We start from the raw sequence: 18906 nt of genomic DNA, 5'->3' as shown, positions 1-18906 counted from the left end.
CTCATAGGAAAATTCTTTAAAGGTGCCAATCAAATTGCTATGCTCACTCCTTTACCCCTCATGTTCCTTCATTTACTTCCCATGTGGGACATGGATTAGTGCCATCAATCCATCTTAGACATGAGGGAACCTTCAGGATGGAAGCCACATTGTAATCTCTTTAATGACATGAGTCCTCTATTATAGCCCTGCATAAGTTAAATCTTTTATATAACAGGAAGGAAAACCTTTGTTTTACTCAGGCCACTATTATTTGAGTCTTCTGTTTTGTACAGTTAACTTAGTACTCATCCACAGAAAGGAGTAAAAATCAGGTACACCAGGATTTGCTGACCAGAAAATGCCAAGATACAGCAGATACAGAGCCAAATTGACAGTGTTGAATGGGGATGATTTGGGGCCAAGGATATCTATACTCAACTAAATGGACATTGATATGCATGGGTAGCAAAGAGACATTCTCAGATATAAATTAACAGAAATTAAATCACTTATTTTCTGAGGAGAATACTCAGTGATGAACTCTGAGATATAAATGAAATTCAGCAACATGAACAATAAAGTTGTAGGTAATTTATAACTACTGCAAGGACTAAACACCATTAAATATCTAAATTTACATATAAATAACTGACAAATCTATTTTTACAAGATCAAAAATATTAGCTGAAAATTATTTTTGAAAAAGGTTTAACAGCAGTCTAGTTTTATTCTTTTGTATGTTCTTTCCAATTTTCCCAGAACCATTTATTGAAGAGGCTTCCTTTTCTCCACTGTATGTTTTTGGCTCCTTTGTAAGAAATTATTTGACCACATACGTGGTTTTATTTCTGGCTCTCAGTTCTGTTCCATTGTCCCGTGTGTCTGTTTTTCTGCCAGTACCAGGCTGTTTTGATTATCGTTGCTCTGTAGTATAATTTGAAGTCAGGTAGTGTGATACTTCTGGCTTTGTTCTTTTTTTTCAGGATTGCTTTGGCCATTCGGGGTCTTTTGTGGTTCCATACAAATCTGATGCATTTTTTGTTCTATTTCTTTAAAAAATATGGTACTAATTATCACTGCAATGGCAATCATATTACAACATATAAATGTTTCAAATTAACATGTTGTACCCATTAAATGTACATAATCTATATGTCAAATATATTTCAGTAAAAAATACGTGATAAAGAAAGAGGTGTATGTGGTCAAAGAAGACTATGTAATAATAAACAGGATTTATATCTCAACATTGTTAGTAGACACTGGGAAATTTGGATAGGCAGGAGATAGAAAGGAGTCAGAAGCTGTTTTATTTTGGATTTTAATAATTAGAGAAAATGTGTTTAATTCATTGAGATTTGTGTATATTAACCTAGATATGTGTATTTAACGATTTCTGTACTGAAAAATCACTAGAGAAGACAGAACAAGTAAGACATATTGTCTGCTGCAGAGGTTGATGTATTAGCCAGTGTTCTTGACTGCAAATAGCAGGAGTCAGTCCTGGTAACTAAAACAAGGAAGGAACTTAGTGGAAAGTTATCAGGTAGGTCACAGAAGCTAAGAGAAGGAAGTCTGTATGATCAGGCTCTAAAACCCAGGAGGGACCGAGGGACCAAGGGGGATGACGCTGAGCTCACATCATAGACCGGTCATGGGAAGGCTCTGTCTGGTTGGGTTGCTGGGCTGCTGGTACCATGCCTACAATTGCCTGATTTTTAACTCTCGGTTAAATGATCTCTAAATGTCCCTGAATCTTTTCTTCATCTCCTCAAGATTCAAAGTCCTGGGTAGAAGCATTCAGTTTGTTGAGCCTGGGATATGTCTGGTCTCCTTCAACTTCCATAATAGGAAGTACTGTCCTCTTTCTGTTTTGCTTTGACCTGGACAATGGAGAGTCTCTCCAGTACAAAGACTGTTCCGATTGTTGGTATCAAAAAACAAACACCCAAACACCCAACAAGTTTCTTCTGCCAGAGAAAAGAAATCACGTGAAAGCACACACATATAAAGAACAGATGTTTTTGAAGTAGAAGTTGAAAAGAATTGAAATGATGTATACTTAAATCTGTATCCTTTATATGTAGATATAAGTGTATTTGTATGGAAGATTCCTGAAAGGATATTGCTGAAACACTGATAAAAGGGATTACCTGTGGGAGCTGGGAATGGAAATGGGGAATAGGAAAGAAGGACTCACCCCTTACCCTCTGCCTTGTGAGTATGCTCATCATGGGCATGTATTATTACTTTAATAACAACACACGTATTAAGGATGCTTTTGAAGATAATTTTGAATGAAATGGCAAAATGGGGAAAGACTAGGATTTAAAATTCTATACAGGATTATCCAAAGAACGTTGAAAAAGAATTTACCTGGAAAGAGAGAGAGAGAGAGAGAGAGAGAGAGTGTGTGTGTGTGTGTGTGTAAGCAGCAGGGATGAATGTGCAGTCAGAGACTTTGTTGTGTTAAATGTTTTGGAAGGGCCATATGCCAAAATTATAATAGTAGATTATTTTTCGTATTTTTAAAAAAGAATTCTTAATACCTTATAAGCAGATAAAATCAATAAAAAGTTATTTTTTAAATAGTTAATCCTTTTATTTATTGCATGCATCCTGAGTTAATACTTGAACAACCTTGCTTTCTTGGATGCTCTCTAGTTCATGGAGGAGAAAGTTTCAGACTCATGGATTTTGGTGTCCATATTTGTCTCTGGGTATGTAAAGAGTGACCTTGACCCCATTGTATTATTTGCTGCTTATTTTCTCTTTTAATTTTTTTTTTCATATGGCTGTTTTCTTTCTATTACTGTCCAGTTTTTCCCTCTGGCTTTTTCCTCTTTGCTTAGACTTTAGCTTCACTTTACTTTGTATTACATGTACTTAACTCTTGGTCTGTTATTTGAGACCCTGATTGTTTTTGACTTTTATGCCCTCTGAATCATTCATTATTCTTTCTGTATGTTCTGACAGATCTTAGAACTGTAGAAAATTACTGCGCCAGCCATTCCTGTTTCATTCGGCCGTTAAATTTTCTTACTAGGGGCATATTATCTTTGACAAATACTTCTCAACTCAGTTTGATTTAACAAACTTTTACTAGCACTTGCTCTTTGGCAGGTAGTGTGCCAGCTGTTGGTGTTATAGTGGTGAATATATTAGTTACTAGATTTACAACTTAAAGTTCAACTCACCTCTGTCAAGTTTTAGTTTGACAATAAAGTCAACCAAATGAGCTGTTGCTGTAAATTTTGGACATAGTTGGACATATTTATTACTAAGTGAAGGAACAGAAATAAGTTCTAATTAAAAAGCAAATGTTTAATAAGCTGTTAGCACTTCTAATCCTTATTTAAAAAACAAACCCAAACTTTTCATGGCTTGAAATATTGAAATGAAACACATTTAGAAGTAGCTCCTTACTAACTGGATAGATGGTTAACAGCCAGAAAGTTCTTGGGATGGTTGTGGTAGGGACTGTTTTCTTGGAGTAGTTTAATTTGCTTTATACTTTTCTTTTCTGCTACCATGTGGTTATTTAATAGCAAATCACATTTTATCACAGTATACAATCAGTAATTTGGGGGAGATGGTCTTACGTCCATCAGCTGTCTTTTTCAACTCAGCTATGAATGATTCTGAATGGATTTAAAATAAAAATTTGTAAGCATATGTATTTTAAAAAAACCCCCACAAAACTATCAGTATTTCCTCCCCCCCCAAAAAGCCCACATGCCTGAGTTGTGGGCTTGATCCCCAGTAGGGGGTGTGCAGGAGGCAGCCAATCCATGTTTCTCACATTGATGTTGCTCTCTCTCCCCCTCTCCCTTCCTCTCTCAAGTCAATTAAAAAAAAAAAAACATTAAAAAAAAATAAGGCAGTTCAGATTATTCATATTAATTGGAAACTTGAAAAGAACAATCTAATTTTGATTTTGTTTGTTATAAAAAATACTTCCCTCTGAGAGATACAAAACCTTTTGAAGGTACTAATTATTTAATACCTCTGAACTTTATTGCTGGTGTATGGTGAGAACAGACTTCTTTCTACTGTCTGAAGTGGAAACTGAGCTATGTGCTATTTAGGTGTGATATTCTATAGTGGCACCTACCATTCTGCTGAGCTTCTTGTCTGTAGCAACTGAGTGAGTGGGTGTGCCCCTTTCTCTTGCACTCTTGAGATTAAGTCCTTCCATAAAAGAACAAGAGAAAAACTAAAAGTCATTTGCAGAGTGACTTGCCTTTGGGTTAGTGTTCATAAAGGAGAAAATTGAAGCCCAAGGGAAAATTTTAGAAAGAGAGATGAGTCTATGAAAATAGTTTTGCAGTAAATTGACTTTCTGAAAGTTTATTGATGGAGTTTGAGGGCCCTTCTGGCCCTGGTAATAAACTCAGCAGGTTATTTTTTCAAAGTTAACATGGCAAGCTATTTGTTACCCTATATTTAACGAAAATATATTTTTAGCTTAAAACTGAGAAAATAATGATAGGCTTTGATCTAAAGTGAATCATGTGCACATCTGTGTTTATAGAGTAATATATATATATATATATACACACATATACACATATATATATATATATATAGGGGTGCGCACACACACACACATATGTGCACACACATATGTACTAACTGATCTGCTTCATTCCTAGGCTTGGCAGGCAGCATTCCAGCCATACACTTGAATTTTCCCTCTAATTGACACCTTCGTTTATCAGTGCTTAAAAATAACTCCTCCACTTTTGTTATGGAAATATTTATAAAATGTATCATATATTTTTCTTATTTAAAATTGAAATGAACTTTTTCTTATTTACTCAGTAGCAGCCCCATAAACATCAACAGTACCCTCTGCTCTTGGGCAGTTGTATATCAGAGTTGGGGAGATATATAGAGCTGGTTTCCCAACTGTGAGTAAAATGCAGGTAACAGATGAGGTCGTTGAGAAGAAAAATGAGAAGACTGTAGTCAGTATATGAAAGATAAATGGATGAATTTATGATCTAATGGGTTTGTCTGTTAATCTGATAGGCACTGTTGTCATAAACTAGTGGGTTTGAAAGCTCTGTCGGATTTTCTTAAGATAGTTTAGGCAAATAGGAAGTTACAGCTTATATTGGAGGAAAAGAGTTATTGGAACTGTATCAGTTCAATTCTTAGTAAATGCTGTTTCTGTTACTTTTATATCTTATACTTCACTTTAGGTTTCACATTAATCTGCAGGTGATTCCTGTAGTTGGAAATGTGCTAAGTTTGGTTAGCTCCTACCTTAGTCATTGTGGGATCCTCAGCAGTAGATGCAGTGCCAAGTGCATAGCAGATGCTTAGGACTTGTTTGAGTAATAATTCCCCCTTCTCTGTATTAAGTGAAAAGGAAGAACTTGATGACTGTTGTAGTTCTTTATCTTTGTGGCCTAGGACAGTGAATCGCACATTACCAGCGCTCCATAAAAATAATACCTTACATGATAATTTTGCCCTTTAGCCTAAAGTTTGCTTTTCAGAGTTTTCTGAAAAGATGTTTATTTTTTATTAGCTTAAAAATACACACAGCCCGGCCGGGCGTGGCTCAGCGGTTGAGCATTGACCTAGGATCCAGGTGATCAGGGTTCGATTCCTGGTGAGGGCACATGCCCGGGTTGCGGGCCTGATTGATGGCTCTCTCATCATTGATGTTTCTATCTCTCTATCTCCCTCTCCTTTCCTTTCTCCAAAATCAATAAAGATATATTTAAAAAAAAAATACACACATACCTAGCATTTTGGTTCCAGAAGTAGTGTAGGAGGGAAATGGGGATATATCACTGTGGCAGGGGCGAGGAACAGATGTTCAGAATTGCACGCATCCTTTGATTACATCTGGAGAAAGTGTTGCGGCAGGTATGGTCTCATCCCTGCTCCCTCTGCCTCCCCTCCCTTTATAACTCACTATGTGAGTCATTTGTAGGGATAGCAACTCTTATAGATGATGTGTATTAGGACTGGAAAGGGGTGATGGGAATTCTCTATGGCTTTGACCTCTCTCCCCTTGGGACTTGACTTAGAGAAGCTTTTCTGTTGTAATGCAGTGTGATTAGATGATCCAGTTTCTGGAAGGTGAGACACAGGTGTTATTTGCCTTAGCATTGCCTATATTCTTGCACTTAACAAATGCCCATAAATGGGAATTAACTTGAAATTTTAAATTTTTTTTATAGCCTTTGTGTCATTTAAAATTGATGTGTTTATTTTGGAGACTCTAAAGTTAATCACTAAGATGAGGGGCTAGGCCTTTTTGGAAAAGGTGATAGTCAAACACTGAATTAACCTGTTCAAAATTCCTCACATCATTTGTTATTGTAGTGATTCTCAACTTGATGAAATTTATGAACCTCTTTTAAAGAAAGCGAATGTAGTGAACTCCCAGACTATTTCAAAGACCTTTAGCTTGCAAAGCACAAATCAGACTGGGCTTAACTGGCTAAACCTTCATTCGGGTGTCATAATATGGTGTCATTTGCTCTTTCTTTGCTTGTAAATTAATTTAATACAGAAGCAAAGGAGGGTACTGAAATTGCGTGGTGTAATTTGGTTCTAAGGTGGCATCCAGAAGATCTAGAACAAATTTAACATCCTTTTTTTTTAACCTTGCATCGGAATGAAAAGATAATAAATATTTAAATATTCTTGGAACCCATATAATAACCCAGCCAATCACCACTTCACTGGAAATATTCTTGGAGATATTTGAAGTCATAGTATAAAGAGGTCTCATAACAGAAAGAAGGTGATAAGGGACCGCCATGTAGTGAGACTTAAGTTGTTTTGGGAGAAGGTGGTAAGTAACTATTGCTGCTTTTCCCTTCAGCTCCCTTGCGAAAGATGCTTCTCCTGTCCCTCTGATTGATGTGACAAACCTTCCTACGCCTCGAAAATTTATTGATACCTCTCAGTTTTCAACTCCTGGAAGCTCAAGTGGTAAGTATTCAACACTCCAGCCTCTACACTTCTTGGTATACTGCAGCTCCTAGGCAAAGGTCTAGGGATGCCTGTGGGGCTGCAGGGCCCGAGGCTAGTGCCTGGGGCGCCACGAGCCCTTAGCCTTCCTCAGAAGGGAGTAAGGTTTAAGAAGATTGGTTGGGCCTGTTGCGTGTATCACGGTTGAAAACTGGCTCCGAATCTGGCCTGCCTGCTGAGTCAAGCTGTAGGTGTGTTTTATTTGACCAGCACTGCTTGCTTTTCTGAAGTTGAATTTAAATGTTTTTGGTGGAGTGTGTGTTATCCTTTTTGCTGTAACCTCTATTGTTCCTGTTAGCTTTGACCCAGCTGTTTCATATACTACATCCCCTGTATGGTCCTTGAGGGCTTTTGAGTGTTTGACCCTTTTATTTCTGCATTTTGACTCCTATATCTTCCAGTGGCCTCCTCACTTCATATGTGCCTGCACGCGCGCCCCCCCCCCCCCCCCCCGCCACACTTTGAGGACATATTCTCAAAGTACTTGTGTTTCTTCTTGGGCTACCTAAATTCTGTTGATTAAGATAAAGGAGAGCCATTTTGACCTATATTTAAAGTTGGGCGAGGGAGAGTGTACTTGGAATCTAGATGCAAAGATTTAGGGGAATTCTGGTGTGGTTCAGACCTAACCATCAGAGAATTCAGCTCAGCTTGGCTTGGAGAGCTGCTGGGCATCTGCAAAGAGATGCTCTGTTATTGCACCTCTGGGTTGGGGAGAAGGGGACTGGATGTCTTTTATGGGATGCCCTGCAGGTACCTTCCTTTGACAGCCTTCCTCAACACCTTTTCAAGAAATAGGGTCATTTATCTTTGGCTTTTCAGATACAAACTAGTTCTGTAGTCCTGTAGAGCTTGAAATAATCAAAAGGTAGAAAAATTTATTGGATTTAATCAATACATTCTGTGCAACTAATTGAAAGTACTTTTTTAGGAGAGCTTAACTATATACTTCTTTTGCTGGGGCATGTTTAATTACCTTTTAAACATCATTTAATGAAATTTAGGGTTATTTAAGCTTGGAATCTTGAAGTTTATTGCTTTTACTCTAGGAATTATTTTATAATAGATTTTTCTTTTAGTCTGCTTAGTTACTGATTTTTTAAAAGACCCCAAACACTGATTTTTATCACGGCGCTTGACAAAGGTTTTTCTCATGTCTCTCCCTGGTGTTCAGAGGTTTTGTCTTCTCCTTCTTTCTGTCATAGTGTTGCTATTCCTCGAGTTTTGACATTGCTTTTGGCTGTTGCAGTGTGTGGAATTATGAAACACAAAATACACCTATACATTTGATTTGTATTTGCCTCTAATTTTTGTGGAATTTACCAGTTATATCTTTGTGTTTTTATAGTGTAAATCATCATTGCTTAGCTAGGTTATGTCAATTTATGTAAATGTTGCGTAGTCAATAGCCAAGTGAAATAGGAATTTAATTGTTTATGAAGAAATGATAGGGCCGGTTTGCTAATGAAAAGTGCTGTATAAATACCAAATAAGCTGAAAAAATGCCAGTTATGGACAGTTTCAGTAGAAACTAATTTTGCAGCATCTATTATTTTTAATAAGACAGCTCTTACTTCTTGATGGGCACTTTTTTGTCAGACCCTGTTAGCCGTTATCACTTAGTGGAGTTCTTGTTGACACTTGGACTTTGGCAGTCTCTTCCTTAATTATTGGAATGACTCTTGAAGAACTGCACACTGTAGTTCAGTGGAGCTGGGACTCTCATGTGGACTGCTTGTAGATATGTGTACAAACCTTAATTGTTAGAAGGGCTCATTTCCTTGACTGTTTTGAAGACTACTGATCTCATAGTTATTATTGATTAAAATCAATAATAGCGGTAGTTAAGATGTGTTTAGTGCCTTCTAACTGTGAAACAATATTTTAAGTGCTTTACATGAATTAACTTACTTAGTTCTTCAACATTCTTTTAAGATAGGTACTGTAGCAGCTCTTCGACTAATGTTTTGTTGTAATGTTGATGAGATGCCTTAAGAACTTAACTCTTGTTATATCAGTTAGCCTGTGGTAAAATTGGTTTTGTTATACATTGTTTTCCTTGAAGTCTAAGAACCTACAAAGACATTAAGTGTGAGGCTTCCTGTACTAATAGCCTCATTTTGCAGATGAGAACACCGAGGCTTAGGGAGGGTTAATACTTGGTTTCAGTTGACTCAACTGACAAGTAGTAGAGCTGTGATTTCAAATCAGGAGCTGGGCTCCAGTGTGCTCAGTTTGTTTTCCTGCAAATAAACAAGGCGTGCTCTTTGTATTACTTTTCTATTGCTGCCACAACATAAGTTCATCATTGTATAGTTTTGTAGGTTAGAAGTTCAGTATGAGTTTCATTGGGCTAAAGTGAAGGTGTGGGCAAGGCTGTGTTCCTTCTGGAGGCTCTATGGGAGAATTTGTTTCCTTGCCTTTTCCTGCTTTCTCTTGCCTCGTGGTCCCCTTCTCTGCATTCAGAATCGGAGATGGTGGGTCATGTCCTTTTCATGTTACATTTCTGTGATCCACTCTTCTGTCTCCTTCCTTTTTTTAAGGACTCATGTGATTAGATTGATTCCCACCTGGATGGTTCTGGATACTCTCCCAATCTCAAGGTCCCTGACCTTTGCCATGTATGGTAACATTCCTTGATTTTGGGGACGAGGGCAGGGACATCTTCCTGGGACCACTGTTCTGCTTATCACACTTGGCACTGTTTTCTGACTTGAGGTATCCTTAGGAGCCAATGTGTAAAAATTTGACTTTTTTGAAGTTGTGTGTGAAGTCTTTTTTAAGTCATTGCAGTTCTAGGCTTTAGGACTGTAAGAATCTGGTGATGTTATTAAAGGGGATTGTATAAATGTGGAAGATGTAAATGAATGTTACTAAGCACACACAGAGTGTGAGGCTGGTGAAATATAGTATAATAAAGGGCAGGCTCTTTCTTATTCTTAATAATGAACGGTAAGTCCTCAGAGTCTATTTGTGAGGCGCTCTGCAGGTCAGCCTAGAAAGTAATGTCATTTTCAGCAGGGAATTTAACACAGGCTCTTAAAGCTTCCCTCTCATACTGTGAAAAAGTAGAACTGGGGGCGTAATCCATTACAACTGATGTTTTTATGGAGGGAGTTCTGATAGGGGATCCCCGGGTAGAACAGATCTTCCATTGGGGTGCCATAAATTAAGGTTGGAGATGATTCATGAGAACTTTAAGATTGTTATTAATTAAATGAGAATTTTGATTCCTGTGAATGAGTCATTTTTCAAATGTCTTATTTAGAGGTAGAGTTGTGCCTTTCTTTGAGAGATTTTCTATCGTAGTTTACATGTTATAGTTTGCAAGATACGTTACATCATTCAGCTGATGCAACATTCAAGGAGGTAGTTAGGGCAGGGAATGTTGTCATTATCATTAGGATTATTACGTTTATATCTTATCATATTTGAGTGTATTATTAAATATCTAGATTATTATAAAAGTTGTATAGAATTATATATGTGTATTCATCTAGTTAAAAAAGCATTTAATTATAAAATGCAAAATCAAGACACAGATTGGCAGAAACAAGCAATGCATTCAGAGGATGATCCAGCATCCAGCTAACTTTCCCACTTAATAATGAAGAAAAGAAATGGCATAATAAATAATGGCAAATAATGGGCCGTTCGCAGAAGAGTCCATACACATGGAAAGCCTGGCATTTACCTGACCAAGTATCCAGGATATATAAAGAACTCCTGTAAGTGAATAAAACAAGCTAGTAGAAAAACAGGCAAAAATATGAACAGGTAGTTTACACAGAAGACATGTATGCTAGTAAAATGTATGAAAAACTGCTTTTACTCTCTAGTTAATCAGTATTTAAAAAACTCACTTTACACATATGGAAATTAATCCAGGGAGATTGAGTGATTGGTCCAGGTTCAACTAAGATGGTAATTGTTGGGGGCTGGCCTCATGCTGTTCCCACTCTAAATGCGTAGGGATGCATTTTGGGAGCCTTTTTCTTATGATTTTCATCAGTCACAGTGTGTTGTAACGTTCAGGGAAACTAATGACTAATTTAGGTGTAGTAATTCAACTATAACTTGGGTAGAAGGATGGGAGAAGTGTGGAGAAAAGCCAATAATTGTGGGAAAATGTTGTTTTAAGCTTTTGGAGTCGTAGTATGTCCTTTCATTTGGCCTTCTGCCTTTGGAACACTCTGACTGAGCAATTACTCCCAGGGTACACAGGCATTTCATTTGTGGCTTCTGTAGTCATGTTAGTCATGCTCCTGCTGGGATTGCTGTGCTTGTAACTATAATGAAACTGGACTTCTTACGTCTTTTCTTTTTGGCTCCAGCATAGAGTAAGCAGTAAAAATAAAGAGAGCACAAATTACATGACTTTTTTTCTTTTGCTGCTGTTTCCTTGGTGTGCATTTTTATTTCATTAAAAAAAAAAATCTTTTTAAAAATTTTATTTATTAATTTTAGAGCAAGAGGAAGGGGGAGAGGGACAGACAGAGACAGACAGACATTGATGTGTTGTTCTGCTTATTTATGCATTCATTGGTTGATTCTTGTATATACCCTGCCTGCAACCTTGGCATATTGGGATGACACTGTACCCAGCCAGGGCCTTATTTCATAAAGTCTGGTTCTGAGACTTAATATCTATCATGAGAATTTTGGTTCTGATATTTAAACTATTCTCTCTACTTGGGGTGGGAGCTATGAACCCCAGCATAAAAGGAGGTAAAGTTTCTCCTTTTGGAACTCACATGTCTAGAATAATGAAGATCTGGTTTTCCAAAATATTCTGACACCTTTCGAGTTACTTCTGTCCTCAGGTCAGGGCCTCCATTGGCATTTTAAATCAACTGTTCCTGAAGTATCTTGCATTTACTCTTATGAAATATCTTCGTTGATTTCTGTGCTGCATCCTAAGTACAATGAGGGATATATACAAGGCAGGCAAAATAGAATTAATAGTTCAGATATTTCTAAGTGTAAAAATGAAGTAAGGGCAGAGTTTAATTTTTAATTATTTAAAAATATATATTATAGCCTGGCCGTGTGTGGCTCAGCGGTTGAGTGTTGACCTAGGATCCAGGCGATTGGGGTTCGATTCCTGGTGAGGGCACATGCCCGGGTTGCGGGCTTGATCCCCAGTCAGGGGTGTGCAAGAGGCAGCTGATCAATGACTCTCTCATCATTGATGTTTCTATCTCTCTCTCTCCCTCTTCTTTCCTCTCTCTGAAATCAATAAAGATATATTAAAAAAACATATATGTATTATAAATATGTATTATAAAATAGGAATGTTACATTATTCATATATCAGAGATCAATATAACCACCTCCATGTACTTCCCACTAGATTAATAAATCATAATATTTGTCCATATTCACTTCAAATTCTCTTTTTTTTAAAAAAAATAAAACATTACAGGTGCATTTGAAGCCCCCTGTGATTACGTGAATTCTTCCTCAATTCCTTTCCTCTCTCTTTACTCCAGAGGTCACTGCTGTTTTGAAATTATTCTTTATCTTTTTTCTGTATTCCTTCGTACTTTTACTACGTGTATGAATGTGTATGTGCACTATGTTATGCATTTGTAAGTATAAAAACAATATAGTTTATATATTTATGGGTATGATATATGAACAATATACGTTGTATGTTGTTTGTATATGTACATACACATACTATTATTCTTTTGAATACTTTAAGTCTTAAGTAAATTGTATAACTAAGTTTACTTATTTACTTAATTTTAATTGTATAATTTACATACAATTGTATGATATAACATGTATCATTCTACTACCTGGGTTTTTCACTCAACATCATAGTTTTTGGATTTTTTCATGTGACAATGTAGCTCTAATTAAAAATGTTTAACTACTGTTATAGTTATTATAAAGTACATCACTGTTCATTTCCCTGTAGATAATGTATAAGTGGTTTCTAATTTTTCATTGTTAACAACCTATGGCACTGAGTATTTTGGTCCATATTTCTGTAGGACACAGTTACCCTACCAGTGATCTTGTGGGAATAGGTTGTAGGTAGAGATACCGAACCCTTGACTCAGCCTCTGGGGCAGCCAGGTGGGCCTTGGCAGTCAGAATTCCTAGGAAATCCTCTAGCCACGGAGCCACCTCCACTTCCCCTAGTTGTGCTATATGAGCACTGTATTTTCGATAGGTGCCATGATGCCTAAAGGCGGGGGAGCCCTATTCTTAGGGTCATTCTCTCTCTCAGAGAGAGGGAGAGTGAGCTCAGGGTATTGCAAATTATTTAAATTATTCTTGCCAAATGGCTTTTTCTTTTTTAAAAAATCCTCACCCGGAGATGTGTTTATTGATTTTAGAGAGAGAGGAAGGGAAGAGAGAAACATCGATGTGAGAGAGAAACATTTGCCTTCCATACACACCCAGACCCAGGGATCAAACCCGAGACCTAGGTGTTTGCACTGACCCGGAATTGAACCTGGAACCTCTTGGTGCACTGGATGATACTCCAAGCAACTGAACCACCCGGCCAGGGTGCCAAATGACTTTTTAAAGTGTTTGTGCCAATGTAGATTCCTCTGAGCCATGCATGGGCTTTGTTACTCTACTTCTTGCCCTTAAATTGGCTTTGCTAGACTTTAATTTCTGCAAATTGACTTTTACAAATGTGACAGGTTTGTGTTATTTTATTTTATTTTTTAGCTTAAGTTATTTTAGTTTCCATTTCTCTGGTTTCTAGTGGTGCAGAGAATCTTTCCACATCTGTGGACCATTTGAGTGTCTTTTGTGAGTTGTCGTTTGCCTAGTTTTCATTGTTTTATTAGGCCATTTCTTATGATATGTAAGAATGTTAAGTAGATGCGAATCATTTTTCTGTTATGTTTTTACCCATCAGGTGTATAGGTAATCAATCGCATTAGCTTCTAGTTTATCCTTCCTGTGTTCCTTTTGGCACAAATGAACAGATACATCTTTTTTTAAATGGAAGCTATTGGGGTGACATTGGTTTGCAGAACTATACAGGTTTCATGTATCTTTTTTTATACCTTTCTTCCTTCTATGAAGGGTAGGATGCAATAGATACTTTCCTATACTTTACTCTTTGTACTTTTCAGTATCTCTTGGAATTCACTCCATATTAGTTCATAGAGATTTTGAATTTTTTAATACTTGCATAGTACTTCATTGTGTCAATTTACCATAGTTTAACCATCCTCTTATAACTTCATGCATATGTATTTTCATATTGTTGCTAGTGTACCATTAGGGTAAATATCTAGACTAGGGGTAACTCAATCTAAAGGTAAATCCATATGTGGTGGTGGTTTTGGCATTGCCAAAGTCCCCTCCAGAAGAGTTCTAGCAGTTTGCATTCCCACCACCAGCATATGTGTGCTGGTTTTTCTCATGGCTCTGCCAAAGGATATGTTGTCATAATTTTTATTTTTGCCAATTTCATAGGTAAAACGTAGTATCATAGTATTATTTAATTTGCATTTCTCTGATTATGAGTCAGTTTGAACAATTTTTCTTATATTTAAAATCCTTTTTTTATATATCTTTTGTGCATTGTCTTTTACCCATTTCTTCCTATTTCACCTTTAAGTCTATTAATATATAAATAGATTTCCTAATATTGAATCAGTTTTTCATTCCTAGAAGAAACCCTCTTGATCTTGGTGTATTTTCTCAATGTGGTGTTGAATTTTGTTTCTAATATTTTATTTAGGATTTTTGCATAGATGTTCATAAGTGATATTGGCCTGTACTCTAAATCTTATCAGATTTTGGTTTCAATGTAATAATTTGCTTCATAAAAGAAATTATGAAGTTGTTCTTCCTTTTCAATTCTCTGGAACAATTTATACAGCATTGGGACTATCTATTGGGTGTTTGAAGGTTTGGGAATTGACCTGTGAAACCACTTGGATCTGGTACTCTTTTTCTGTTTTTCTGTTTTATTCCTAATAATTTTTTCTAATTCTTATATGTGAATTTTTCTCTTTAAGCATTCTGTTTCTAGTAGGATCAGTTTTAATACTCCATAGTTTCCTAGGAAATGACTCATTTTACTTAGTTTTTCAATTTTCTGTCTAGAGGTTTATAAAGTATTTTCTTACGGTTTTGAAATTTTCTTTTGTTTTCTTTTCGTCATTTCCTTTTCATTTGTGGTGTCTTCCTTTTTGTCTAGATCAAAGTAGCTAGCAGTTTGTCTGTAGTGTGAGGTTTTTGCCCCCAAGGAATTACCAGGATTTTGATTTACTGAGTAGGTCTATTGTTTTTCTGTTCTGTACCTCATCATTATCTGCCTTTATCTTTACTTTATCCTTTGTGCTTTCTTTTGTTGTTGTTTTTCTGAGCTAGCAATTGAAATCATGTTTAATTCTTTCATTTTTACTGATAAGTGTTTAATGATACGAATTTTTCTCTCATCAACACTTTAAATGCATCCCATAGATATTAATATGTAGTGTTTTCATTATCATTTAAAAAATTGCCTTATTTCAGTCTGCATTTGGATGATTACTCAAGTGTTTTTAATAGAAAAATTTTAGATTTAAACATGAGATGGTCTTTTGTGTTCTGTTTTTCTTAATACTTTCTAGTTGTATTGCATTGAATTTAGATAGTATTGTTTGTAATATTTCTACTTTACAGAACTTACTGACATTTTATTGTAACTTAATATATGATCAGTTTTTGTGACCGTCCCATGGGTGCTTTAGAAAAAGGTTCATTCTCTGTTACTAGGTATAGAATTTGATATATAGCGATAGATCTACTTTATTTAATTAATATTGTTTAACTCCTCTTTTATTTTTTTGTGATGTTTTAAAGTTTTCTGTTATTAGTGTGTTTTTCCTTAGTGTCTCTACATCACCGTATTCCCCCCCCCCCCCAAATTTGGCTGCTGTTTTATTTGGTATATAGTCATAAATGTTACAGCTTTATCGTAAATTGTGGCTTTTGGTATTAAATGCCCTTCTTTGTCATGGTTAATGCTTTTTGACTGGCATGCTTTGTTCATTCTATATTTCTAGACTTTCTAAATTAGTTTGTTTTAGATATGTGTATAGCATGTAGTTGGATCTTGCTTTGTGAGTCAAATTGAAAATCCTTTTAATAGGTGAGTTGAATCCATTGACATACATATATTGATATGACTGATGCATTTGTCTCAACTCTATCATAGTATTTTATAAATGTGTATTATGTTATATTTGCTGTTTCTGAAATATTAATTCTTTACTCTTTATGCAGAATTTTTTGTTGTTTAGGAAGGTGGTTTTTCCCCTAGAGGTTGTCTTTAATGTATTTAAAAACCTTTGAGAAAGGCTTTTAGCCCCTTTTTCTCTTTAGCCTTTTACTCTCAGATTTCTCTTTCTGTTGGTACCCTTTAATTCCCATCTGTTGTTTTGATAACAAACAGTACACTTATTCTCTTTTTCTCTTCCTCTCTATTCTGCCAATTGTTACTTGCATTATTTTTACTTTTTCACAACATACTACTTTTGTATAGTTATCTTTTATCCACATCCCCACTTTTGTTTTTGTCTTAAATCTACCTTTACATATTTTAATGCTCATTTGTCTTTTTGCTGAAATTTTCTCAATTGTCTCTTTGTTGGATGAAGTCCATCATCTAAAAGATCCCTCACGAAGGGTCATGGCTGCCCAGTTCCTTCCGTTGAAAAATACTTTCCCTTCTACAGCCTTTACACTTAAACCGCCTCTTGAGTGGGTATAAATTCCTTGCTTTACACTTTTACTTACTCAATGTTTTTGTAAAATGCTGTTGTTGTTGTCTCCCTTCATGTGTTTTATGAAAATTCTGATGCCAATTTAATTTTTTTGCCCTTGTAAGTTATTTGATCCTATGAGCCTTGAGGCCTTTTAAACTTAGGAATTGAATAGTTTTATTAGGAAATGTCTTGGAGTTGATATTTTGGGGTTAATTTTCCCTGATACCCAGTGGGCTCTTTCATTTTGTAGATTAAAAATTTTTGGCAGCTTTTCTTGGTTTATAATTTTAAGTATTAGTTTTGTTCCGTTTGTGTTTTATCTAATATGTTACATTTTTCCTTGCCTGTCTTCCATTTCTACTACTTTCTCTTTGGTTTTTTTTTTTTTCTTTATATCCCCTTTTATTCTCTATTTTGGTTCTCTGCATTTCCTCAATACCCTTTATAAAATATTCGTTCAAATTTATTTTCCTGTGGATATTTTATAATTTATTCTTCATGTATGAGATAATTTGTTGTTTTTCCCCCCCTTTTATATTTTCCTGAGTTTAGTCAGTTTTCTTTTCATACCTTTCTTTATTTGTCCATATCTGTCCTTATTTTTTGCATTTTTGACTCAAGGTGGCTTTTCCTATCCTCAAATTCTTATTTTAGTATATTAATTTCACCTGGAGTGTTGTCATTTAGTTTTCTTATGCTTCATGGTTATTTTATTACAGAGACTTTACCTCTGTTGATATGTGTTGGATTTCCTGATTTTTTTCTATATACCTGTTACATGAATCTCTTCATTTTTTTCTGTTCATTTTTATGGTATCAGGGTGTTTTATAGAAATTCTAGCTCATTGGCTCCCTCTTCTGTCAGTAGAGCAAAATCCAGATACTTCAGTGGACTTTTTGTTTTTGATGGTGGCGGAAGGTGGTTTGTTGACGGAGTTTTGATGCTCATGTTATGTAGGGTCCTGAATTTTTCCTTTATGCTTCTTTCTCTCTTCACCATCCAATAGCCAAAGGGCATTTCTCTCTTTTTGTCTTATTTCTTTCCCAGAAACTATGTGTCTCAAACACTGCTTCTTCAAATTGTGTCTGCTTTTAAGTTCCTTCTCTGTAGTTTATGCTCTGATGTGCTTGGATACTTTTTAGAATTTTGAAACCTGGGGTGGACTTTGTCTTTCTACTGATAGTTTTAGATCAGTCTTTGGTTCATCACTAACTCCCTTCTTGTCTCTTCATCACAGTTTTTCACAGTCTGCCTTTGCTTGTAACAAAGCCTTGAGCAGGAGTGGGGCAGGAGCTTGGGAGATCACTTTCTGGGATTAGGCGGTTCTTTTCTTATTTTTATTTATAGTTGTTTTGAATTTCGAGCAATTTCTGTCCTCAGGTTAACCTGAGGGCACGATTTTCAGGGACTTTTGTTCTTTTTGTTTTTTTTATTGTTTTTGGAAGAAATATTGGGAAATGGGGACCTATGCAGCCACCATTATCTTCAGCAGCCTGAGAGTTTCTAAAGCTAGAAGTTTTAAAATTGCATTTTTTATTTTGGGAGTTTGTTTCTGTGTTTTCATGTCACATTGTATTTAACATACATAATTCTGTAGGTAATGTTCTCGCCACTTTCCAGATGAAGAAATTGAGGTCCAGCACGATTTAATGACTTGAGAGATCACACAGCTAGAAAGTGGTAGAGATGATAGTCAAATTTAACATGTATGACGCCAGACTTTTGTTCTTTCTACTACGTCATGCTCTCTTCCTGGGCAATTGAACTTACAAAAGCATACTAATACAAACACATGCAGTCTGTTAACATTTTATGAATACTAATATAAACTATCAATTTATTCATCTTTTCCTTGTCCATTCTCTTATCCTGTGTCCCTCATACATTTTTAGTAGATTCTTTCCTTTAGCTGCTTTTCTGACCTTCAATGTACACCCTCCTTGCTCTAAATGGGGCGATGCACGTTAAGCTTTTTCCCAAGGGAAACTAATTCAACAGATTGTTAGCCTTGTCTGTTTTTACTCTAATAGAACTTTCCACTCTGCCTTCCCCGAGGCAAATAAACCATCATTAAACCCTTAGTCCACTTTTACTCATGGAAGGACCAGCGCACATTCACTGTGCTTTCAAAACTCAGGGCAATGTGGGGTTCACCTCCACCTCAAATCAAAACCATCCCTGTGCCCAGGC

The 18906-nt window shown here is 36.1% G+C and overlaps 1 protein-coding gene across 1 annotated transcript in view; it reads left to right on the top strand.

Annotated features, from left to right (window-relative positions):
* Positions 1-18906, top strand: part of EXOC4 (exocyst complex component 4) — a 643616-nt gene that overhangs the window by 52072 nt on the left and 572638 nt on the right. The window contains exon 5 of the mRNA XM_016222252.2: positions 6833-6942. Within this exon, the coding sequence (XP_016077738.2) occupies positions 6833-6942 (110 nt within the window). The remainder of the gene's footprint in view (positions 1-6832; positions 6943-18906) is intronic.

This window comes from Miniopterus natalensis, chromosome 10 (genome assembly GCF_054644295.1).
Source record: "Miniopterus natalensis isolate mMinNat1 chromosome 10, mMinNat1.hap1, whole genome shotgun sequence".
In the NCBI taxonomy this organism is placed as follows: Eukaryota; Metazoa; Chordata; class Mammalia; order Chiroptera; family Miniopteridae; genus Miniopterus; species Miniopterus natalensis.
The sequence above is the reverse complement of the archived record's forward strand: the minus strand, read 5'-3'. Positions and strand labels throughout refer to the sequence as shown.